The sequence below is a fragment of the Bufo gargarizans genome, chromosome 2 (assembly GCF_014858855.1).
Source record: "Bufo gargarizans isolate SCDJY-AF-19 chromosome 2, ASM1485885v1, whole genome shotgun sequence".
Lineage (NCBI taxonomy): Eukaryota > Metazoa > Chordata > Amphibia > Anura > Bufonidae > Bufo > Bufo gargarizans.
This window is the reverse complement of record NC_058081.1, coordinates 242,659,883-242,687,276: the sequence shown is the minus strand read 5'-3', so window position 1 is coordinate 242,687,276 and position 27,394 is coordinate 242,659,883. Positions and strand designations below refer to the sequence as shown.

At 41.8% G+C, this 27,394-nt stretch overlaps 1 protein-coding gene across 2 annotated transcripts in view; it reads left to right on the top strand.

The window, feature by feature from the left end:
• The window catches only part of RELN (reelin), a 716,958-nt gene that overhangs the window by 523,717 nt on the left and 165,847 nt on the right, over positions 1-27,394 (top strand). For both annotated transcript variants that reach the window (XM_044280166.1, XM_044280165.1), the window contains exons 29-32: positions 5,171-5,328; positions 11,815-12,022; positions 14,672-14,748; positions 22,969-23,127. In XM_044280166.1, coding sequence (XP_044136101.1) covers positions 5,171-5,328; positions 11,815-12,022; positions 14,672-14,748; positions 22,969-23,127 — 602 coding nt within the window. The remainder of the gene's footprint in view (positions 1-5,170; positions 5,329-11,814; positions 12,023-14,671; positions 14,749-22,968; positions 23,128-27,394) is intronic.

Sequence of the window (27,394 nt, the reverse complement as noted above, 5' to 3'; positions counted from 1 at the left end):
ACACATCTTTTTAGCTACTATACTACAGAGCACTATAATACCATGGTGGCATAATCAGTGATCTTGAGCGTGCAGTCATTTGTCATTTTGCCAATTAATCTAGTGTATAACAAACAAACCTACCATCCATCATCATGGAATTGATTTAAGGAATAAAAGGTCAGTGATGTGATTACTTAAAGAAGAAAATATATTATAGCTTGTTAGCACTTTGACATGTCATTGTTTGCACTCCCCGAGTTTGTGTTGGGACTGTGGATGCAGCAGGGCAGTCCCCCACATTTATGATCAATGTGCACGACATATTTTAGAAATGCAGCATAATCTTGTTGGCTGCACTTCAGCAGTAATTACTTCTGGGAGTTCAGGCTTCTTGTTCTTTCCCAGAAACTACGTACTTGGACCAACCTAGCTCCAGATGGCAAGAAAGCCCTGCACAGCAAGGACATACTATATATATGCCCTCTGTTTCTACTGGAAAAGGGAGCCAGTGATTGACTAGTGTATGCAATTCATCTCAGCTTGCCATCATTTCCACTACTCCTCAGCAGCTTGTTTGCAGAGTCATATGCTGAAAGTCACAGCAGCCATTAAGAAATAGGAAATCTGACATACTGTAGTGACAGTTCTTGTTGATGGGACTAAATATATGAAATGAAAATAAAGTATCCTTAGGACCTCTCCACATTTATTCCATTAGCAGATTTTACAGTTTAAAAAAGGACTAAGAATGAAAGCTGATGGTGCACACACAACTAATACTGTGTACGACATCTGACAGGGTTGTAAATAAGATCTGTTACTTGCTCGGCCTTCTTCTCCGACTGGCAGACTGCCTCTTGGTTTTTCTGTATGTGATCTGGGAAGTGATTTATATACTCATCAAGTAAAGACATGGGTATGTTCAGGGGTGTACACAAAAATCATTGGGCCCCATAGCAAGAATCTGAATTGGGCCCCCTAACTCCGCCCATTACCCACCCCTGGCCGTGGCTCCTCCGCTGCCACACCCATTTGCTAATAAGTAAAGAAATACAATGTATAAATAACCTTTTAAAACTCTTATGGATAAATCATAATTTTTTTATAGAGGGAATCGCATTCCTCCGCCTTCACTCACAGGGGCCGCGATCAGCATTGATCGTGGCACCTGGGGGGTTAAATGATAGGGGCTGTGCACTGTCCAGAGACATTTACATCCTATGTGATTGATATCTGGCGCAGTACGGCAGTTTGCGGTGAGAGGCCGCCGGACTAAAAAGTCGGACATGCAGGACTTAGTCCGGTGGCCTTTCGCCGTGCACTACCGTGCTGCGCCGGAGCTCCTCACCCGGAGCGGCGGTCCGGCGGCACGGCGAAATAGCGGAAGGACGGATCCGACAGGGTGAACAGCCTGTCGGATCTGTCCTGCCACAAGTGTGAAAGTACCCTTAGCAAGTGACACAGAAAGGAAAATGTAAATAATGTTACATGGATTGTCACTATTCAGTATCTGTCCCAACACAGATATTCTATAACTGGTAAAAGTTAAAAAGGGCAGCTGCCAGCAACAGTGGGTGTAAAGTGTCTAGTTTGTAGCCCATGTGATACATGGATAGCGGTAATTGCTGCAATACAGTACTATCCATGAGTTGTAAATGTAAAACTGTAAATATTAGGAACTACACTAAACCCATATCATGTTTGTGCTGTACTGTCAGTGTAAACATATTGATGATCTCTGGATGCCCACTGTCAATTGTGCATCCAGTATTCCAGCAGACAGGACCTACACTAAAATACTTGTCTTTTTTGGGCTTTTGACCTACAGAATTTAGGGCATTGTAACATCCAACTGTATTATACACTGATTAGAAGCACCAGGCAGATGGGCAGGGAGTGCGCATCTTAATTTGTTTATTTTACTCTTTGGTTGATTGCCATTTACTTTCATTGCATAGGTTGGTTAAATACTAAGTCACTGTTGCCCAACTGGTGGGTCAGGAGCCACATATGGCTCTCAAGCCCCCTGCACGTGGCTACCCAGATGGTGGTAGCTATTCTATTAGTATTGCACCTTAGTAGCAAACAAGGATCTCATCATATTATTGAAACTTGGCACTGACATTAAAATCGTATCAATGGCAGTGGCATTTAACACTATGATAAGAACCATATGACATATCTTTAATAGACTTTTTTAATACCCAGTTGGTCTCAATACCATCTGTTACATGTGCAAGTGACTTATCAGCCAGAAAAGGTTGAAGACATCTGCAATAAGCAAAGGTCATTTGTGTATGTATATACAGTAGACAAATATATAAATTAACTTTTGTAAAGTTTGTCGACCATGTTGCTATTGAAAGATGGGAGTTATACTTAAAGGGTTTGTGCAAGAATGGGGGGAGAAGGGCGGGGGGGGGGGGGGTTTGGCAAACCACCCATTCTGCCAAACCTACAAACGGAAGATGACTTACTTGCTTGCAGGCACTGTCTCCCTGCTCCTTCTCCTGTAGGCCTGCAATGCTCCGCTTGGTCAGTAAGCCTGTTTTCGGATTTACTGACCAAGTGTTTTTCTTCCTTTTTTCATCGTCGCGTTCCAAGAGCTATAACTGTTTTATTTTTTATATACAGTAGCTTTATGATGGCTTGTTGTTTGCAGGACAAGTTGTAGTTTTTTAATGGTGCTATTTTGGGGTACACATAACTTTCTGATTAACTTTTATTAACTCTTTCTGGGAGGGAGATGGGAAAAACAGCAATACTGCTACTGCGTTTTTACGTTATATATATTTTACGGCGTCATTTTTCGGTATAAATAACATAATATCTTTATTCTCTGGGTCAGTATGATTACAGTGATACCAAATACATATTTTTTTTACGTTTTACTACTTTTTTTGCAATAAAACTCCTTTTTTTAAAAAAAAAAATGTTTTTGCATTGCCACTTCCCAAGACCCATAACTTTATTTTTCTTTATATGGAGTTGTGTGAGGGCTTGATTTTTGGGGCACGATTTTTATTTTTCACTGGTATCATTTTGGAGTAAATGGCGCTTTTTGACATATATATATATATATATATATTTTTTTTTTTTTTTTTTTTTTCGGCGCTCACCGTAGGGGATAATTTACATGATATTTATGTAGTCTGGGTTGTTACGGACGTGGCAATACCAAACATATGGGAGAGATTTTTTTTTTTTCTTTCATTAAAAGCATATTTTCAATGGAAAAAATCGTTTTTTACAGAATTTTTTTATTGAATAAATTAAATTATTTTATTTATTTTTTTACCAATTAATAGTTGTTACGACCAGAGGATGTGGATCCTCTGTGTCAGCTGATAGAGGACTGGAATTAGTCCAATATCGCAGACTGCTGACTCTCAGAGACAGGACCCTGGTGTCTGCACCTGTTACCTTGAATGCAGCTACCTGCAGTAGTGTGAACAGAGTCCAACAAAGGCAGAATAAAGTAACAGATGGTCTTTACTGGCAGACAGTATTCAAAAAGTCACTTGACAGATACAGGCAACACAAAGTTCAGAGCAATATAGCATGCAGATATAAGCAGTCTCAGAGGCAGCGCAGGGTCTGGATCCAGGCAGACTTTACATGGGCAGATGCATAATCAGGCAGTGCAGATATAAGCTGTCTCATAGGCAGCGCAGGGACTGGATCCAGGCAGACTTACTGGAAGAGATGGACTGATGCGTTGTCAGGCAGTGCAGAGGTCTATAATCCAGGAGGTCCAATATACAGACAGCAGGCAGATGCGTAGTCAAATGAAGCGGAGGTCAGAATCCAGGAAATCCAACGAACAGACACAGTGGAGTGCTTCAGCGGGAGTCCAGAGGTACAACAACCACGCTTGGGCACTTCATGATGAGTGAAGCTGCCTTAAATACAACTAGTCCCGCCTTCGGGTGGGGATGGTAATCAGGAACCAGCTGCCTACTCCTATAAGAAAGGGAGAGGTGCGCGCGTGCGTGCTATAGCTCATCAGATGACACCTGGCAAAGAGGACGGATGCGACGGTATGCTGGCGGGCACCTGCGTCTCCTACAAGGTAAGCCAGTACTGGGACCCATAGTGCTGCAATGTGTAGACAGCGATCTGCCACCCTGCAGTGGAGATGCAGATCCCATACTGACAATAGTCACACAAGGGGACTATAACAGACAACTTTTTGATGGCTTTTAAAATGCAATTGCACTATCCCTATAGTGCATTTAATTTTAATGGCAATGCTATTCTAACATTGACACCGGAAATGACTGAAGGCTGGTCTGGGGCCTACATCAGACCCCAGGCAGCCTTCACACACGTTGGCACCCTGCGATTGCATTTGCGGGGTGCCGATAGGAGACAGAGGGAGTCTGCTCCCTCTGTCAGCACTTTACATGTGGCGGACTCCATTGCCCATGGCATGTAAAGTGTTAAACATCCTGGATCGGCACTCCTGCCGGTCTGGGCTGTTAGAGAAGGGCCGCGGCTCTCATATGAGAGCCGGGTTTCCGCTCCCCGCTGCATGGGAGACCCGTGCAGCACTTAGCCTAGGCCGCCGGTTACCCAGCCTAAGGCCCCTTAGTGACCGCTGAAAAAAGGCGTATGGGTGGTCACTAAGGGGTTAAGGTCCTTTTACACAACTGATCATTGGGTCAATTATCAGGGATAAGCATTTGTAGAAACATTTGTTTTCAATAATTAGCCAATGTAAATGCACAACAGGTGATCATTTCTTTTGGCTGGCACCAAACATGTTTCCTGCTGATTTGCTCATGATGAATGAACATGAAGTTGAGTTTTAGCCATGAGCATGAATCAAGTGCCATGTTTTGCTATTATACCAATAAAGCATCATTGATTTCTTCACATGTTCATCAAGAAAGCTGTATTTATCTTAGAAATATTATATTTAATACACAGTTGCAAGTTGCATTCATTTTTTTTTTAGAACTCAGTATGGAGACCCTCTGTTAATCAGGTGTAAAATTACTGATCCAAATGACAAGCCTGGATATGGGTGTTTCTGATATTTATTTATTTATTTTATATTTTATTTCAGTGTAAATATAACCATAGCTAGTGTTATAAACTTTTCCAAGTCATTTTTATTCATTACACATTTCATGTGCACATATACTATAATGTATACCTTTTTCTTATCATCTTATCATTTTAGTAAAACAAGATTCCGATGGATACAAGAGAGCAGCTCATTAAAAAATGCCCCAGCTTTTGGTCTGGACAGTGTTTATATATCAGAACCTTGTCCAAATTACTGTAATGGTCACGGAGATTGTATTTCAGGAGTTTGTTTTTGTGATCGTGGATACACAGGTAAAGAAATCTAATTGCATATCAAATGAAAATAGTTATCACATTTGCAATATACCTGAGTGGTATATACATTATGTGCTGCTTTCATTGAATATATCTAGAAAAGCATAAGCATGATTATTACTTTTCTTTTAAACACGAGAGAGATACTGTTCCAAAGATGTGGACTCTTCCATCACTCCATTGTTTCTCCTCACTTCCTTTCCAAGGAGAAACTTTTAGGGCTCTTTCACATGAGCGGATCTCTTGCGTGAAAGAGTGCCAAGCCCCGTTCCGGACAGCAGAGATATGGAGCATTAACATGATTGATAATGCCCTATGCTTCTCTGTGACCTTTTTACTACAAAATCACGGTGACAATTTTATCTCACTGTGATTTTGTAGTAAAAAGATCACGGAGAGGCACAGAGCATTATCAGTCATGTTAATGCTCCGTGTCTCTGCTGTCCGGAACGTGGGCTTGGCACTCTTTCACGCATCAGATTACCCGCACGGCATCCGCTCGTGTGAAAGAGCCCTTAGAATGTTGCTTGTTAATGGTCTCAGTTATTTTATAGAAGGCTAAAAAGTGACTTTTTTATAGCATGCATTGCTGGCATCAGTATCTGGCAAAGATGGACAATGGCAGATGGGCTATTTGTCAGAGTTCTATAAAGTTCCTCTCAGGTTCCATGACCATCTTCCTCGCTGCTTATGTCCTGTGTAGTTACTTTGGCAGGGGGGTCCTCCCAACTTTCTGACAGTTATCGGAGGATGTCTCTTTTCCGTCATTAAATAAGCTTTCTTTGTTCTGTTCAGCATATGAATGTGATAAAGTTGTAATACGTGTCATAGCTGCTGTGAAAAGTAAAGTGTGTGCAGTATAAACCAATGTAAAACCTGATGTAACTAAATAGAGCCTTCATTACTCGCCTGAGCATCCTGGCCTTCAAACAGCTGATCAGTGAGGGTAATGCTTGTGTCAAAACCTCACCAATTTAATATTGATAGCCAAGAAAAGGATTTGCCATCAGTTTTAGAAAACTAGTTATCCCCTTTAATGGTGCTAATCCCCTGTAGGCATCATATGTTATGGTCATCTGTGCCAAAAACTCAGTTTCATGAGTTGTTTTTTTTCTTCCTTAATTTGATTGTTAACATTACTATCCGATAAATTATTTATGCTGTCCTTGAAAAACTTTATAAATCCATAAAATCAATTACTTAGTCACTGTAAATGAAAGTCTTCGGCTACTTTCACACTGGTGTTTTGGTTTCCGTTTGTGAGATCCGTTCAGAGATCTGACAAGCGGTCCAAAACGGATCAGTTTTGCCCTTAAAGCATTCTGAATGGATAAGGATCTGCTCAGAATGCATCAGTTTGGCTCCGTTCCGCGTCCATTCCGCTTTGGCGGCGGACACCAAAACGCTGCGTGCAGCATTTTGGTGTCCGTCTGACGAAACGTAGCCAAACGGGTCCGTAAGTCAATGGGGACGGATCCGTTTTCTCTGACACAATCTGGCACAAAAGAAAATGGATCCGTCCCTCATTGACTTTCAATGGTGTTCAAGACGTTAAAGATAATATAAACTGATCCGTTCTGAACGGATGCAATATCTGAACGGATGCATTTGTGCAGATCCATGACAGATCCGCACCAAACGCGAGTTTGAAAAAAAAAAATATTATATTGTACCCTTTTCACAAGAAAAAAAATATTTTCTTAATGTACTAAAATCAGTGCTTCGAGGAGAAAAATATCTTTGATATTTGTCATCCAGTGCACCATGCTGCCTTTTTTATTATCTTATTATCTGCTATTGTATTTACACACAGAGGCTGTCTCATTTAATCATAACAATATATATACAGTGCTGCCCATAATTATTCATACCCCTGGCAAATTTTGACTTAAAGTTACTTTTATTCAACCAACAAGTAATTTATTGACGGGAAATGTCATAGGTGTCTCCCAAAAGATAATAAGACGATGTACAAGAGGCATTATTGTGGGGGGGGGGGGGGGGGAAACGAAAGGTGAAAAAAATAAATGCCGGATAACACTGATCAGACATTTTTAAGACTGATCAGGATCCTGATCAGTCTGACTAATGCCACCAGATCACTCTGCCGCAAGTGTGAAAGTAGCCTTAATGTGACCTATAAACTGTACAACTCAATTGAAAAACAAACTGAAATCTTTTAGGTAGAGGGAAGAAAAAATATAAAAAATAAAATATGGTTGCAGAACTGTGCACACCCTTAGGCCTCTTTCACACTACCGTTTTTTTTTTCCGTTTTGCGGTCCGTTTTTTGCGGTCCGTATACGGTCCGTATACGGAACCATTCATTTCAATGGTTCCGCAAAAAAACGGAATGTGTTCCGTATGCATTCCGTTTCCGTTTTTCCGTTCCGTTGAAAAGATAGAACATGTCCTATATTTGGCCGCAAATCACAGTCCGTGGCTCCATTCAAGTCAATGGGTCCGCAAAAAAAACGGAACACATACGGAAATGCATCCGTATGTCTTCCGTATCCGTTCAGTTTTTTGCGGAACCATCAATTGAAAATGTTATGCCCAGCCCAATTTTTTCTATGTAATTACTGTATACTGTATATGCCATACGGAAAAACGGAACAGAACAACGGAACGGAAACGGAACCACAACGGAAGCAAAAAACGGAACAACGGATCCTTGAAAAACGGAACGCAAAACACTGAATTCAACATACTGTAGTGTGAAAGAGGCCTTAAACTAATACTTTGTTGAAGCACCTTTTGATTTTATTACAGCACTCAGTCTTTTTAGGTATGAGTCTATCAGCATGGCACATTTTGACTTGGCAAGATTCTTCTTGGCAAAAACACTCCAATCCTGTCAGATTGCGAGGGCATCTCCTGTGCACAGCCCTCTTCAGATCACACCACAGATTTTCAATCGGATTCAGGTCTGGGCTCTGGCTGGGCCATTCCAAAACTTTAGTGTTCTTCTGGTCAAGCTATTCCTTGGTTGATTTGGATGTATGCTTTTGGACGTTGTCATGCTGAAAGATGAAGTTCCATGTCCAGCTTTCTAGCAGAAGCCTGAAGGTTTTGTGCCAATATTGACTGGTATTTGGAACTGTTCATAATTCCCTCTAGCTTAACTAAGGCACCAGTTCCATCTGAAGAAAAACAGCCCCAAAGCATGATGCTGCCACCACCATGCTTCACTGTGGGTATGGTGTTTCTTTGGTGATGTGCAGTGTTGTTTTTGGGCCAAACATATCTTTTGGAATTATGGCCAAAAAGTTCAACCTTGGTTTCATCAAACCAGAACAACCTGCTTTTGGGAGACTTCAGATGTGTTTTTTTCAAAATAAAGCCTGGCTTGGATGTTTTTATTTTTAAGAAAAGGCTTTCGTCTTGCCACTCTACCCCATAGCCCAGGCATATGAAGAATACGGGAGATTGTTGTCACATGTACCACACAGCCAGTACTTGCCATATATTCCTGCAGCTCCTTTAATGTTGCTGTAGGCCTCTTGGTAGCCTCCCAGACCAGTTTTCTTCTTGTCTTTTCATCAATTTTGGAGGGATGTCCAGTTCTTGGTAATGTCACTGTTGTGCCATATTTTCTCCACTTGATGATGACTGTCTTCACTGTGTTCCATGGTATATCTAATGCTTTGGAAATTCTTTTGTACCCTTCTCCTGACTGATACCTTTTAACAATGAGATCCCTCTGATGCTTTGGAAGCTCTCTGTGGACCATGGCTTTTGCTGTGGGATGCGACTAAGAAAATTTCAGGAAAGACCAACTAGAGCAGAACTTTATAATAAAGAACTTTATTTGGGGTTAATCGGAGGCACTTTAAATGATGGCAGGTGTATGCTGACTCCTATTTAACATGATTTTGAATGTGATTGCTTAATTCTGAACACAGCTACATCCGCAGTTATAAGAGGGTGTGCACACTTATGCAACCACATTATTTATTTATTTTTTCTTCCCTCCACCTAAAAGATTTCAGTTTGTTTCTCAATTGAGAGGTACAGTTTATAGGTCACATTAAAGGTGGAAAAAGTTCTGAAATGATTTATCTTTGTCTCATTTTTTTACAGCACAGAAACCTGACATTTTAACAGGGGTGTGTAGACTTGTTTATATCCACTGTATATTCCCAATATGCTCATGTGCATGAGGTCTAAAGAGTTAAATGAAAAATTCATCTCTTCTGGATTTGTAACCGTATCTTTAAAACATAAATGACTGAATGCAACCTGTATCTTGTATCACATATACAGTTAAGTCTATATATATTTGGACACTGACACAAATTTTGTTTTTATTACCTGTTTACTAAAACATATTTAAGTTATAGTTATACAATGGACATAGACATAAACTCCAGACTTTTAGCTTTCATTTGAGGGTATCCACATTAAAATTAGATGAACGGTTTAGGAGTTTCAGCTCTATTACATGTGGTACCCTGTTTTTAACCCCTTAGTGACCACCCATACGTGTTTTACAGCGGTTACTAAGGGGCCTTAGGCTGGGCCCCCATGCAGCAGGAAGCGGGAACTCGGCTCTCATGTGAGCCGCGGCCCTGCCCTAAGAGCACGGACCGGCAGCAGTGCCGATCCAGGCTGTTTAACACTTTACATTCCACAGGCAATCGCGCCCGCCACATGTAAAGTGCCGACATAGGGAGCGGACTACCTCTGTCTCTGATCAACACCCTGCAAATGCGATCACTGGGTGCCGATGTGTGTGTGTAGGCTGGCAGGGGTCTGATATAGACCCCAGACCAGCCTTCAGTAATCTCCAGCAGGCTGCGCCTCTTTGGCGCAGCCTGCTGGTCAATGTCAGAATAGCATTGACTATAGGGATAGTGCATTGCATTTTAAAAACAATCATAAAGCTGTCTGTTATAGTCCCCTTGTGGAACTATTACGTGCTTAAAAAAAAAACTAAAAGAAAAATTATTTATTAAAGAAAAAAAATACCATTAAAAAATATCCTTTTTTTTCCCATTGAAAATATGCTTTTCAATGAAATTGCAAAAAAAAAAAATCTTACCCATATGTTTGGTATTGCTGCGTCAGTAATTACCTGGACTACATAAATATCATGTAAATTATCCCCTATGGTGAACGCCGTAAGAAAAAAAAAATACAGAATTGCTCATTTATTCTTAGTTGCCACCAAAAAAACATAACTAGCGATCAGAAAGCGCCACTTATTCCACTTACTCCAAATTGATACCAATGGAAATTTTTTCCCATCTCCCTCCCAAAAAGAGTTAATAAAAGTTAATCAGAAAGTTATGTGTACCCCAAAATGGCACCATTAAAACGGCAACTTCAAAACTGCAAAAACAGAAAAAAACATCAGAGAAATTGCTACACTATTAGGAGTGGCAAAATCTACAGTTTGGTACATCCTGAGAACGGAAGAAAGCACTGGTGACCTTAACAATGTAAAAAAAGACCTGTACGCCCTCGGAAGACAACAGTGGCGGATGATCGCAGAATAATTACCATGGTGAAGAGAAACACAACATCCAACCAAGTAAACAACACTCTCCAGGATATAGGCATATCAATATCCAAATCTACCATAAAGAGAAGACTGCATGAAAGTAAATACAGAGGGTTCACTGCACGGTGCAAGCCACTGATAAGCCTCAAGAATAAGAAGGCTAGATGGACTCTTCTAAAAACATCTTGAAAAACCAGAAGATAAAAGAATGTCGAAGGCATGGTACAGCTGATGATCCAAAGCATACCACATCATCTGTAAAACACAGCGGAGGCAGTGTGATGGCTTGGGCATGTATGGCTGCCAGTGGCACTGGGTCCCTAGTGTTTATTGATGATGTGACACAGGACAGAAGCAGCCAGATGAATTCTGGGTTTTTTCAGAGGCGTACTGTGTGCTCAAATCCAGCCAAACTGATTGGTTAGGGTTTCATAATACAGATGGACAATGACCCAAAACATAAAGCCAAAGCAACCCAGGAGTTTATTAAAGCAAAGAAGTAGAATATTCTTGAATGGCCAAGTCAGTCACCTGATGTGAACCCAATAGAGCTGTTTGCCCACAAGCAAACAGCAACTGAAAACCGCTGCAGTAAAGGCCTGGCAGAGCATTAAAAAGGAGGAAACCCAGCGTCTGGTGATGTCCATGAGTTCAAGACTTCAGGTAGTCATTGCCAACAAAGGGTTTTCAACCAAGTATTAGAAATTAACATTTTATTTACAATTATTTAATTTGTCTAATTACTTTTGAGCCCATGAAATGAAGGGATTGAGTTTAAAAAATGCTTTAGTTCCTCACATTTTTATGCAACTATTTTGTTCAAACCACTGAATTAAAGCTGAAAGTCTGAACTGCAACTGCATCTGAATTGTTTTGTTCAAAATCCACTGTGGTAATGTACAGAACAAAACTTTGAAAAATATTGCCTCTGTCCAAATATAGATGGACCTAACTGTATGGATCACTTTTTATTTTAGCTGAACATGGAACATGTGTCTCAAACAAGCCCAACCCAAGTGAGATGTTTGATAGATTTGAAGACAAACTTAGTCAGCTTTGGTATAAAATCAGTGGAGTACAGGTGGGCGCAGGCTGCGGGGTCGTAAGCGATGGAAAATCTCTATATTTTAATGGATCTGGAAAGAGGGAAGCAAGAACTGTCCCGCTGGACACAACACACACCAGGTAAAAATGATATTCAATAGTCTGCATCTGTGTGTGTGATACAAAGCTTTCGGCTAAAAATTGCATGGTATGTTGGTGGTCACTTTTACTGCTTCTTCTTATTTGTTATAAAACTTTTTATTAAAGACAAGAACTCAAAAGCTCATGGGTCATAAGAATCAAACTTTTATACAAACAGATCATATATTGTCTTTACAGAAATTTTAGTTTTCACATGAAGTGTCAGATCTGTTTGTAAATGATGTCATCCATTGATGTGTGACCGGAACTTGACCCATTAATAGAAACCATAAAAGGACTTTTTTATATTGATGTATATTCAATTGCAAGGGGAATGCATCTTCCAGGAAAAGTGCAGGGTTACAAATATGTAGAGTATATCATCAAATCAATTGTCGCTTTTGTATGTGTGCCATAGACATTGCAGTGGACAACAGAGCAAACGCATGTAAAATGCATACAGTATATAATTGGCTTAGGCTAGGGGTCAGCAACTCTCACGACAGACAGAGTGCCAGAGGTTGCTGCCCCCTGGTTTTGCATATATAACTATATATAGTCTAAAAGTGTTTAATTCATTGAAAGCAACAAGTCATGACAACAATTACGGCATCCATCACACAGAGGGAATTGCACAAAGTTAGAATCAAAAGTAAGGTATGAATACGGTTGATTATAATCAATCTCATATTAGGTATGATAACATACCATATTAGTAATTTTCCCTTTATTTTTGTAAGTGTAGCAAGCTGGAAAATCATTGGACTTAAAAGCGAGTTTTTACCCGCTCAAAAGTATCAGCATAAAAATTGATGACTTATGGGGGAGATTTATCAAACTGGTGTAAAGTAGAACTGGCATAGTTGCCCATCGCAACCAGTCAGATTCCACCTTTCATTTTGGACATCTCCTTTGGAAAATGAAAGGAGGAATCCAATTGGTTGCTATGGGCAACTAAGCCAGTTCTACTTTACACCAGTTTGATAAATGACCCCATATGTGAGCAGAATTTTTGCTGAACTTGATATGCTACTAGCTAGGCAGTGTTTTTCCAGTCATTTTCAAGGACACTGAGTATGAAACATTCAGTGTGAACCCCTGCCTCATACACCTACTGAGCTTTATGCTACTGTATTCAGCTCTCAGACTGTTTGGTGGCCTCCCTATAAAACCTCCTATAAAATTCAGTGCTAATTATGAATAGCAGATGCAGAGGTAAGATTGATTCCAATCATCACTTGCCATAAACACTCCTCTAAATAGTATGCAACAGTGTGAAAAAGTGTTACCTTCCATATGTTCCCCTTATTTTTGCATACACATGTGAAAGACGAAGTCTATTATGCAATTAGAGAGGCAGAGCGAAATTAACTAATGTATACTTATTATTATACACATTTCACATATACACAAGTTCTAGTTTGAAGGGAATATGTCACCATGATTTTGTAGTTTTATCTGCGGTAATACATGAATAGTCCTGGAGATAAGAAGTCCAGATTTTTCCTACTGCCTCCTGTTCCCCTGCTGTAAGCTCTCAAAGCTGCGCTGAAATAGATTGCCATGGCTGCGGTGGTGTGTACATACACGTACAAGCAGCTTTAAATGCTGACAGAGGGGGAATACTGATCTGGACTCCTTATCTGCAGTACTACTCATGCATTACAGCAGATCATAGTCCAAAATTGTGGTGACAGATTCCTTTTAGGGCTCGTTCACACGACCGTTGGTGTCCCGTGCCCGTGCTGTGAACCGCAAATTGCGGTCTGCAATGCATGGTCACCTTCCGTGGGGCAGACACATGGGGATCGCAGACCCATTCACTTGAATGGGTTCGCAATCCCTCAGTTCTGCAAAAAGATAGAGCACGTTCTATCTTTTTGCAGTGCGGAGGCACGGAACAAAACCCCAGAAAGCACTCCGTAGTACTTCCGTAGTGTTCCGTTCCGCATCTCCGGATTTGCGGACCCATTGAAATGAATGGGTCCGCATCCATGATGAGGAATGACAATGGAACGGTGTACGAGAACGGGACACCAACGGTTGTGTGAACGAGCCCTTAAAGGGAATCTGTTACACCCTATCAAGCTGTTTGCATAGACACATGAAATGATATTCCTTCTCTATATAAAAATTACTGTAAGTTATGTGACCATGTAGTTAAAGGGATTTTCGAGAAAACTAATTTCCAGGTTGCTGAACACAGTTAAAAAAGAAAAAAAAACCTGCACAAAGAAATGGCTATACGGTTTCCTTTGTATAGCTATATATACTAGGATTCCCTTTATAATTACCTGATAAAACTTTCTGCATGTGGCCTTCATTAGAGGGTGCTCAGTGTATATTATGAAATTATACAGTTAACATTGAACTCAACAAAAGCTGCAAAATCTCCTTGTACAGAGCTCACCATAGTGGTGACTGAAAAGAAAAATGCACCCCCTGTCGCCACAAAAATGCAACCCCTCCCCCACAGGTGTGCTACCTCTATAGCAAGTACTGGAGCTAAAAAGTATACTGTTTATGATATAAAGAAATTAATTAGGTACACTATAAAAGCTGTCAATGTCTAAACGTAATGTAACTAATGTGTATTGGTCCAAGTCACCAACACATCTTCTCCTTTTTATTCTACTTGCTTTGTTACAGATTACTTCAATTTTATATACAAATTGGAAGTAGGAATAGTGGCTCATCTTGTAGCAAGCCAAAATCAAGAAACGAAGGTAAATTATTTTTCCACCAGAGATTTTGATTGTTTTTGTATCGAATAAAGAACTAATAGCTGGGCCCTTAAATGGTTGCAGGTCATGATATCATTACTGTTCTAAGGAGTTATGAGGCTCTAATCTTTAGCTGCACGTAAGAATTATTTTTAGTGAAATGCTTAATAAACAATTTACATATTCATGTTTGTCTACATAGTATATAGAAGAAGGAAATGTGACTTGATTATTTCCTACACATTTGTACAGTATAAAGGTACTTTTATTCAGGGAACTAAACCACTACCATTTTAAGAATGAATTCATTGTAGAAACATTTCCATGAAAAACCATGATTTTATTGTTCAGACAGTAGTTTTTTGTTGTTGTAGTTTTCTTTTGAAACAAAACAAAATCCTTTAACCCCTTAAGGACCTCTGCCACACGTGACTTAAGGACCAGCGCCGTACCTGTGTGGTGCAAGGTCCGCGGGGCTCTGGGGGAGGATCAAGGGGGAATCGCAGCACCATGCCGGCTCTTAATGGCAGGCAGCCATGCTTGGTAAGGGCAGCATGGTGCCGCACCGCCCCCCTACAGCTCCAAGCGATGCGATTGGCCGATCAATGTGTTGGTCACATCGCAGCGCAGGAAGCTGTCATCAGCATCGGGGCTGGTCGGGAGGAGGTCAGGGAGAGGTGACAGGTGCTGAACTGGTCAGCACCGGTCACCTCCGAGGTGAGGCAGGGGACACCAGTGTTTTGGGTCCCCTGCCAGCGCTGCGATTGGCTGGAACAACGCTCCAGCCAATGGCAGCTCTATAGCCGCACAGGAAGAGGCAGAACTTCTCTGCATGCAGCCATTCTAGCTGGTTACTGCATGCAGAGAGGTTCTGTGACTTTCTGCTTGTGGCTTGCTGGGACTTGTGGTTCACACCACAGCGCTTTTAACCCCTTTCCTGCTGAAAATAACATCTGGATAGCTGCACAGATTTTTTTTCATTTCACAGCTGTTCCAGATCCCTAAACCACCCTCAGTTCCTGTCCCTTCCCACCCCCTCTCCCTCATCCTTTTTTTACGAACGCCATTTGGTCCGTGCACTTTTTCTGTTCATTTTTTATTTATGTTTTACAATCTTCCAGCTCTGCACCACTTTTTCTGCATGCGAGCTGTGACCGCCAAGTGCTGTTCAGTGCGTACCTGCCTGATCACTACCTGGGGCAAATTTCTCTTTTTTTTGGTTCAAAAAGAAAAAAGTAGTTAGGGCTTTATATAAATATATATAGAGTTCTATATATATATATATATACAGTACAGAGCAAAAGTTTGGACACACCTTCTCATTCAAAGAGTTTTTTTTATTTTCATGACTATGAAAATTGTAGATTCACAGTGAAGGCATCAAAACTATGAATTAACACATGTGGAATTATATACATAACAAAAAAGTGTGAAACAATTGAAAATATGTTATATTCTAGTTTCTTCAAAGTAGCCACCTTTTGCTTTGATTACTGCTTTGCACACTCTTGGCATTCTCTTGATGAACTTCAAGAGGTAGTCAGTCACCTGAAATGGTCTTCCAATAGTCTTGAAGGAGTTCCCAGAGATGCTTAGCACTTGTTGCCTTCACTCTGCGGTCCAGCTCACCCCAAACCATCTCGATTGGGTTCAGGTCCGGTGACTGTGGAGGCCAGGTCATCTGGCGCAGCACCCCATCACTCTCCTTCATGGTCAAATAGCCCTTACACAGCCTGGGTCATTGTCCTGTTGAAAAATAAATGATGGTCCAACTAAACGCAAACTGGATGGAATAGCATGCCGCTGCAAGATGCTGTGGTAGCCATGCTGGTTCAGTATGCCTTCAATTTTGAATAAATCCCCAACAGTGTCACCAGCAAAGCACCCCCACACCATCACACCTCCTCCTCCATGCTTCACGGTGGGAACCGGGCATGTAGAGAACATCTGTTCCTTTTCGTTGCACAAAGACACGGTGGTTGGAACCAAAGATCTCAAATTTGGACTCATCAGACCAAAGCACAGATGTCCACTGGTCTAATGTCCATTCCTTGTGTTCTTTAGCCCAAACAAGTCTCTTCTGCTTGTTGCCTGTCCTTAGCAGTGGTTTCCTAGCAGATATTCTACCATCAAGACCTGATTCACACAGTCTCCTCTTAACAGTTGTTCTAGAGATGTGTCTGCTGCTAGAACTCTGTGTGGCATTGACCTGGTCTCTAATCTGATCTGCTGTTAACCTGCAATTTGAGGCTGGTGACTCGGATGAACTCATCCTCCGCAGCAGAGGTGACTCTTGGTCTTCCTTTCCTGCGGCGATCCGCACGTGAGCCAGTTTCTTTGTAGCGCTTGATGGTTTTTGTGACTGCACTTGGGGACACTTTCAAAGTTTTCCCAATTTTTCGGACTGATTGACCTTAATTTCTTAAAGTAATGATGGCCACTCATTTTTCTTTACTTAGCTGCTTTTTTCTTGCCATAATACAAATTCGAACAGTCTATTCAGTAGGACTATCAGCTGTGTATCCACCTGACTTCTCCACAATGCAACTGACGCAACCCCATTTATAAGGCAAGAAATCCCACTTATTAAACCTGACAGGGCACACCTGTGAAGTGAAAACAATTTCAGGTGACTACATCTTGAAGCTCATCAAGAGAATGCCAAGAGTGTGCAAAGCAGTAATCAAAGCAAAAGGTGGCTACTTTGAAGAACCTAGAACATGACATATTTTCAGTTGTTTCACACTTTTTTGTTATGTATATAATTCCACATGTGTTGATTCATAGTTTTATGCCTTCAGTGTGAATCTACAATTTTCATAGTCATGAAAATAAAGAAAACTCTTTGAATGAGAAGGTGTGTTCAAACTTTTGGTCTGTACTGTAGATATAAGTAACATTTTTAGCCAGTATTCACTTTTATAACACTGTAGTGAATTTTTATACTACAGTTTTTGCACGCATGCACGATCTGTGTGCGTGCGTGCGTACTGCAGAGCACTGATCAGTAGTGTGCTCAGTAGCATCTGCACATTTTTGTTTTTTCTTTTTTTTCTTTTTTTGGCGTGAAAAAAGCTGCAGTTAGTGGTAGTAAGTTAGATATATATTTCAGTTAGTGTGAGTTTAGGTTTTTGCACAAACGCACCATGTGCGTGTGTGCATTTTGCAACCACTGAGCACCGATCAGTAGTGTCCGTTAGGCTGGGTTCAAACGGGCGTGACGGATATGTTTCGGGATGTGTCCCATGTGTATTGCGGAAAACCCGCGTGAGTAGGTACCCAATTGCAGTCAGTTTTGACTGCAATTGCGTTCCGTTGTTCAGTTTTTATTGCGCGGGTGCAATGTGTTTTGCACGCACGTGATATAAAAATGAATGTGGTACCCAGACCCGATCATTATTATTTTCCCTTATAAAATGGTTATAAGGGAAAATAATAGCATTCTGAATACAGAATGCTTACTAAAATAGGGCTGGAGGGGTTAAAAAAATAATAATAATAATTTAACTCACCTTAATCCACTTGTTCGCGCAGCCTGCATCTCTTCTGTTTTCATCTGTGAGGTAAAGGACCTGTGATGACATCACTGCGCTCATCACATGGTCCATCACATGATCTTTTACCATGGCGATGGATCATGTGATGGACCATGTGATGAGCGCAGTGACGTCATCACAGGTCCTTTACCTCACAGATGAAGACAGAAGAGATGCCGGCTGCGCGAACAAGTGGAATAAGGTGAGTTAAATTATTTTTTATATTTTTTTAACCCCTCCAGCCCTATTTTAGTAAGCATTCTGTATTCAGAATGCTATCATTTTCCCTTATAACCATGTTATGAGGGAAAATAATAATGATCGGGTCCTCATCCTGATTGTCTGCTAGCAACCGTGCGTGAAAATCGCACCGCATCCGCACTTGCTTGCGGATGCTTGCGATGTTCACGCAGCCCCATTCACCTCTATGGGGCCTGCATTGCGTGTAAAACGCACAATATAGAGCATAGAGCATGCTGCGATTTTCACGCAACGCACAAGTGATGCGTGAAAATCACTGCTCATGTGCACAGCCCCATAGAAATGAATGGGTCCGGATTCAGTGCAGGTGCAATGCGTTCACCTCACGCATTTCACCCGCACGGAAATCTCGCCTGTGTGAACTCAGCCTTACTGATCGCGTCTGCTGAGTTTGCACTGCAAGTTTTTTTTTTTTGCAGAAAATACTTTTTTTTCTGCAGCAAAGACTTTTTTGTGCAGAAGACTTTTTTTCTGCAGAAAAAAACTTTAATTCTTCTAAATTAAATTTCTAATTTATTACAAGCCCCTGCACGTGTGAAAACAGTAGATACACACCCTTCACACTAAATAAAGGTTTACACATTTCACACATTACACCCCAATAAAATAAAAATGTCCCATTAATCGCAATGAGTGTACTCAGCTGAAGAGGCATACGCCATTCTTGTCTCCGATACTGAGACTGCTAGCGAGGGAGAAGAGGATGCCACTTTCCTCTACTCCTCTACCCCCTCGTCATCATCATCATCCACTAATGAGGGACCCTCTAGAAGGTGCCCCAGGGTAGCAGAGGAGGCAGCCCCCCAGAGTGAGCCCACATGGACCCCACCCCCTGAGAATTATCAGCCCCAAATTCCTGAGTTTGTGGGCAACTCAGGAATTCAGATAGCTTGGGCAGGCTTCACTGAAGTAGATTTTTTCAAAATCTTCTTCTCTGAAGATTTTGCAAATTTAATGGTGGCCCAAACCAACTTATAAGCCCAACAATTTATTTCCCAGAGCCCCACAACGCCATACGCTAGACCCCAAGGTTGGACCCCAGTAAGTGCAGCAGAGATGACGAGATTTTGGGGACTTGTGCTGCATATGGGCTTAGTAAAAAAGCCAAACGTTAGACAATATTGGAGTTCGCAAGAAAGGAGGATCGGCACTCTCTGTTGGTATAGAATATTGCTCTGTTTATTGCCACATAATAGTGACGCGTTTCGGCACACTGCATGCCTTTCTCAAACTGTGAATATAAAAGCAACCTTATCCCATTTAAATAGCCTGCCAAATCACAGTGATTATGTCCAGTTACCATGACAACCAAATAAACAAAAAGAGGAAGTGCACATGTGATCAACAGTGTCCATCACAAAATTAGTTCATAAAGAACATTGTTACTCCAAGAATGGGTAAAAATTTTGACTCAATTTTACCAGTGTCATGAAGTACAATATGTGATGAGAAAACAATCTCAGAATGGCCTGGATAAGTAAAAGCGTTTTAGTTATTACCCCATAAAAATGGCCTGGTCCTTAAGGTGAAAAATGGCTGGGTCCTTAAAGGGTTAAAGTATATATGGTTGACAAGATAAACAACATAAAAAATATTATACTATTATTATACTTTTTTTCAGCATAAAAAGACGCTTGCTCAAAGTGCTTACATAAGAGACAAGAGTAAAGCAGTGTACGCTTTTAGTTTGAATAGTCTGAGACTTATGTAGCTTCCTGAGACACCCATTAACTCTGCATGGGTCCCTACTTAAAAGGTGGGTTGACCTCTCTTGATGCAGTGATGTTAACAGCCACATACAGACACCACAGAGATTTTCTGTAACAAAAGCAGACAAACAGGACTTTGCGGCAAACCCTTCTATTTGTGAATTGCTTTGTTACATGCATAATGTGCATCCCACAGGCGCCTTTCCGCTTTTTCCTGTAAATAATGGATATAAAATGTAAAACATTAAACAGAGTACATTTCACATGTTTTGTATAATTGCTGCAAGTCATTAGTCATTTGTAATTGGGTGAAAAGTGGATTTTAGATGATTAAGCCTGCATAGAAAACAGAAACATTTTTTTCAACCAGATTGACCTAAACCTTGACATGGCGGTACTAATAACTGATATTGCCAGGTTTTCTGGCACAGTCAGCTTTTTCTACCATTTCCATATCTCCTATAGAGTGTAATGGAGGGTGATTGTGCATGCATGGCTACAGCTCCTTTGAACCAAACACTTGAACCACCACTGCACATACTTGTATAGCATGTCTACTGAACACGTCATTAAAAGCTTTCATTGTCAAACATTGTTCTTTGATGGAAATATAAATTATGTATTCCCTTCTAACAGATGAAAGGGGGGACCTGTACACCCTTCTTAAAGTGAATCTGTTACTGCAGATCACTATTTTTTGATTTTTCTACTGTCTCCAGTTCCGCCACTGTCAGCTCGCAAAGCTGTGCTGAAATACACAGTCTAGACTGCTGTGCTGTTCTAACATAATGGAGAGGACACATGTGCGCATGCACAGCAGTCCTAACAACAATGTATTTCAGTGCAACTTTGATTGCTGACTAATGGGGAATGGGGGTTAGTAGGAAAATACAATACAGTGATCCGGACTCCTTATTAGCTGTACTAATCATGTATCATGGCAGATAATAGTCCAAGATTATGGTGACAGATTCTCTGTAAGCAAATATATGTCACTGCTTCTTGGATTTATTTACATCTAAAATATAATTTCTATTGAAATAGCAAGAATAGCTTATTCAAAACACATACCACTCCCATGCTACAGGTCAGTAGCCATTAGGAACCATCTTTTTACAGTCTGGTAGATCACCTTATTTAGACCCTGTTTCTGCAAAGTGTCAGCCCTGATAGGGGCAACTCCACTTCCCGGCTTTGTTCTAGTAATCCCTAGGGATCACTGCTGTGTGGAAAAGGAGTGGAGCAGGGTAACTATGGATTAGGCAGGTGAGACTGGCTAGTAGGTCTGATTTAGGTGGTTCCTAATGGCTATTGTAATTGTAGTGCTGTGTAGAGCACATTTACTAATGCTATACAGCAGCGTTCTGGCAAACGAAAGTTGCAATAATTGTATTAAGAGTGGCAGACATCTTAATAAATTATCTACATCTTACCCTGGCAGACTTGTTATGAAGGTTTGCGTATGAAATACCAGTCTTTAGTTAATGTGCCCCTATCTGTTTTAAATAATCTATTGCTGGAGTCAAAGTCTGCACTAAACGTAGCTTTAGTCTAGAAACTCATTCAGAAATAGACAGCCACGTATACTCTCTTGCACACACTTACTGGTATATGCCATCACTTGTTGAAGTGAGTGGATCTGACTGCCCTGACCAATCCTCAGAATGATGTGACTGCAGCAATAGGTTGGCATTGCATAGTGTTTTCCAGCACAGCAGTGCTTATGGCCACATGCTATTCAGGGAACTGTAGCACATTTTCATTCACTTGATCTGAGCTGTGTTGCAGCTCTCCACACGGCTGGAGGATGACAGCACTTCTTTGCAGGAAAAAAGACAAAGGGGCTTCTGCCTTTTTGTTCTCTGGATCATCAGATGTTGCACCCCATAGATCGTTAATGTTATGGCATATCCTAGAGATGTGCTGTAACTTCATGTGATATCACTGTCTCCTTTTTTATGGAAAGTCCAGTCTGTTTGGGGATTTGAAGACTTAATATTTTCTTTCCTTAAACATCCATTTGTTTTGACCAGTTGAGTTTTATTACAGCTCTGTAACTGAGATCAGGTTTGCTTTTTTTATACACAAATAGGGTCATTTATCAAATGTAAAAACGCCCTTCGTGTCTTCTGCCTGCTCACAGGAGGTCTAAAAAAGGGAGATGTGGCATGGGCGGGTAAGGGGACGGGCCGACAGGTTGTCACTTTTACCTTTTTCAACACTTGTTTTTAGGTGTAGAAAATGGTATAAATGTAAGCCAACTAGGAAGCTGTCTTACATATAGAAGGGGCAGAGGATCCACTGCAGTTATGAAGAGGCTGGCGCCTCTACATAACTCCAGCGGATTCACCGCCAAGTATAGGGGTTATTAAGACCGGCGTCTAAAATTCCGGTTTTAATAAATGTGCCCCAAAGTCTGTGAATGAATGTGCAAATAAGTACATTTGGGTCCACCAAGCTATACGTGTAGGTAGAAGGGCCGTTTTTATTTAATTCCTATGTTAAAACAACATTGCACTCTGCTGTGTGAACTATACTTGTGTTAATAGACCCACAGCCTTAAAGCCACTGCAAAGTTTACACTTAGTTGTCAGTTTTAGTAGACGGAGGGAAAAATAGTAATTAACATAGTCAATTTATTAAAGCTCATAGTATTCCCCCTGCATTTACAGTAAAGGTATAATTTATGTGTATTTACTTTCATATTTATCTTTCAGGTATTGTTGTCCAATACACAAATGACAATGGAATCAGTTGGAATTTGTTGCGAGAACTGGATTTTCTTTCCTATCTGGATCCACAAATAATTTCTATAGAGTTACCTCCTGACGCTAAGACATCTTCCACTGCATTCAGATGGTGGCAACCACAGCATGGTAGGTTAAAGAAAAAGAACTTCACAAAAAATAGGTATACTGCAACAAAATAACATGTTATCTTATGTTAGCAACAGGAAAAGCAGTGTTTTTGATTTTTTTTACTGACTATATCTTAGTTTTGCTATAATTATTTTTATCATTGTACATATTTAAAATTTTGTATTATATTTATTGAGCTCTAAAATTTCCCTAATAAAACAATTCATATTGTAGGATAGTTATAAATAAGGCCTCATACACATTGTGTGCTGTCCGCATTCGTATGTCTCTGCCGCAGTCCCGCAAAAAAAAAAAAAAATAGAACATGTCCTATAATTGAAAACATTAGAAAGTGTCCGTAATAAAAAATTTGTGTTCGCAGAGTCTGTCCAAGATCTAGAAAGTGCCCTAGAGGGACTTTTACCCCAATGTCAGGCTTGCCAGAAATATTCTATTAAACTGTTTGCATCCATAGAAGCGTATGTCAACATATTTAACATTTTTCAAACCAGCACCTACCTGGGTCTGAATACTTTTGTAATTGCAGGTAATACAAATTTAGTATAGCCACTGTGTTATTTAATAAAAATGTGTTTGTATAGCGTCACCTGCTGTTCTTTTCCTTAATTTTTGTCCGGTGCACTGAGCTGGTCGAATGTGCTCAGTTTAAAGTGTAACTGTTTTATTTGCTAGTTTATTAGAGCTAGGCATGTATACCTGAATTAGTCTGTCAATGATTGTCAACAGATCTGTAATTACCTTATAATAACAGCTTTCATTAATGTCCTCTATCCCTTTCCACTGCTCCCTTAAAAGACAGTTGCTATGGCTTGTCTGTCTCTGGCTAAGACAGGAAGACAGAGGGGCGGTCCTTCACACTGCATGCCTTAATTAGGCTTAAGAGTGAGGAGGCGTGTCTCAGTAATCCAATCTGATTGGCTGGCAGGGAGCTGCTGGCTACAGCAAGTGTGTATGGGAAGTGAGGGAAAGCAGTTTTGGCCTCAGAACTGGCAGAGGAGCCATCTCGAGAAGGTCCTCATATTGTAAATGTTTAAACAGCCGTAACTAAGGGAAAAACTCAAGGAAAACAGTGGTATGTGGTATTGCTTTATGCATAATGCTGCTGTAGCAGTAACATATGCTAAAATAGATTTTTTTGATGAAAAGATGACGGTTACATTTTAAATCTTCAACTGGCACCAGCCATATGTTCTGTTAGAAGCTGTGGCAGTTACAGGGAGAGAACTGCAGCAGAAAGGACACTCCCCCTGAGCTGCCAGTCTGAAGATAATCTAGCAGAATAATTGGAGCAGTGAATGTGGAGATCTCTGGACCCATGCACAGTACAGGGCTGGTGCTAGCTTTGTATTATCATGTACTATATGATGTCCGATTTTCATTTATTACATTAATCATGGCATAACCCTTTTAATGAGACCTCGCCAAGATGGTTTACCAGGGGAAATTTTTGTCAAAACAATGTTCTATAAAATAAAAAAATAAAAATTTTGAAAGCAGCTTAATCCAATGACATCATAAACATTAAGAACATGAAATCCAAAACTTCTCAAACATTACTTGCAGACCAATGGAGACTGGCTTTTAAATCATTGCCAAAATTTCCATTTAATATTCACATATCAAAGCTGCAGACACACCATTGCTACCTTTCTGGATGGAGAATACCTGCTAGAAAAGTTCATCTTTAACCTCTTCTGGACATAGGGCGTACAGGTACGCCCTTATGTCCTGGTACTTAAGGACACAGGGCGTACCTGTACGCCCTGTGTATTTCCGATCACCGCCGCTCAAATCATTGAGCAGGCACCTGGGGCAAATGTGCCGGGGGGTCCTGTGACCCCCCCATGTATGCGATCGCAGAAAACCGCAGGTCAATTCAGACCTGCGGTTTTCAGCGTTTCCGGGTTATTCAGGTCTCTGAAGACCCGATAACCTGGAACAGGACGGTGATGGTGTGATTTCACCCCACCAATCACCATCCAGCGATCCTGAGAGGTGATGGTGACATTACCTCTCAGGATCGCCTCTGATTGGTTGGTGGGCTGGACGGCATGAAATTCAAATGATGCAAGTGATCCTCTCCTCCTCCTTTTGTGTTCCGGAGCCCGAAGAGAGAGGAGCTGCCTGCACGTCTCGTCGATCGCTGCCAGCATCACCCGGGAAAGTTTGGGTTAGGCAGGGAAAATAAAGGGAAAGTTAGTTTGGTAAACTTAGATTGCATCACCCTAAGTTAGGGTGTCTGGGGTCCACAGCACAGCTGTGTGACCCTAGACCCCCCAGGGGTGCTGCCGCTTGCCCCCCCCTGCCCCCCCCCCCAACTTTTTTGGGGTGCAGGATTTTTTCATTTTTTTTGTGTACGCTGACTGTGGCCGGCACTTTTAGCGTCCGGCCACTGTTAGCGCATCGCACACCCCACCGCTGATCAACTTCGGATGGTTGATCAACGGTTTAGAATTATTTTTTCACATTTTTTGCCCTTTTTTTTTCTGTTAGTTTTAGGGTGAGTTCATGAACACCCGTTCCCCCACACACACGCACACCAAATAAAGATTTATACACACGCACATACACACGCAGACACACACTCTCCTATGGCCCGCCGGACGTTCTCGGCCGAGGAGGCATATGCCCAGCTTGCCTCTGACTCCGAGAGTCCCAGTGAGGACAAGGATGACCCCACATTCCTGTTGTCATCCGCGTCCTCCTCATCATCTAGCGATGATGGTGAGCCGCCAGGCAGAGCAAGGGGACCTCCATGTTAGGCACCCTGTGGCCCAGCCTAGTACGAGCAGCTCTGGGGCTCGTACTGGTTTCCCGGCCCACCAGTTAAATCCACCGGAGCACCCTGCCGGTGAACTAGTCTGGTGTAGCCCAGAGCGATACGAGCCCGTGATTCCTGATTTTGTAGGTAAATCAGGAATCCAGATTTCCACAGTGGGCTACACTGAATATGACTTTTTTTGTCATTTTTTCAGTGACCCACTGGTAAATCTGATGGTGGAGCAGATGAACCTGTACGCCCAACAGTTCGTCGCTCAACATTCGGGCTCCTTTTTGGCCAGGCCCGGTGGCTGGACGCCGGTCAGTACAGCCAAAATGAGGACATTTTGGGGCCTCGTGCTGCATATGGTCCTGGTCAAGAAACCCAGTGTCAGGCTATACTGGAGCGGGGACGTCCTATAACAGACCCCACTTTACAGTACGGCCATGACACACTCCCAGTTTGAGGCCATCCGGAAATGTCTGCATTATTTAGATAATGCAGCATGTCCCCCCTGAGGTGATCCTGCCCATGACGTCTGTATAAGATACGGCCGGTCATCGATCACTTTGGGGCCAAATTCATGGAGGCCTATGTACCTGGAAGGGAGGTCGCGGTTTATGAGTCTCTCATTGCGTTCAAGGGGAGACTCATTTTCTGCCAGTATGTGCCCTCCAAGCGGGCGAGGTATGGCGTGAAGCTATACAAAATTTGTGAGAGTACCTCAGGGTACACTTACAAATTTTGTGTATATGAGGGACGAGATTCCCGGATTCAACCCCCAGAATGTCCCCCCACTCTGGGTGTTACCGGGAAACTTGTGTGGGACCTTATGTACCCACTGCTGGATAAGGGTTACCACCTGTATGTGGATAACTTTTGTACCAGTACCTTGTTCCAGTCCCTTGCCGCCAGATCCACGTCCGCTTGTGGGACCGTGCGGAAAAATCAACGCGGCCTCCCTGCCCACCCCCTCCAGGTATCTATCCCCAGGGGTGAGACCCGTGCCCTTACCACTGGAAACCTGTTGCTGGTCAGGTATAAGGACAAGAGGGATGTCCTTATGCTGTCCACAATTCATGGTAACGGCATCACCCCTGTCCTTGTGCGAGGTACCACAGCAACGGTCCTCAAGCCCGATTGTATCGTCGACTACAATCGGTATATGGGAGGAGTTGATCTCTCTGATCAAGTCCTCAAGCCATATAACGCCATGCGCAAAACCCGGGCATGGTACAAAAAAGTTGCGGTCTACTTGGTACAGGTTGCCATGTACAACTTTTGTGCTGTCCCGGAGCGATGGCAACACAGGGACATTCCTCCAGTTCTATGAGGCAGTCCTCAAGGCCCTGATCTTTTTGGACCGGGAAAGAGCAGGCCGGAGTACCTCGGGAACTGTAGGCGCCCAGATCATCCCTGGCCAACACTTTCCAGGTGTGGTCCCCCATACTGGAAAGAAGGGACAAACCCAGAAAAAGTAGTGTCACAGGAGGGGGATAGCAG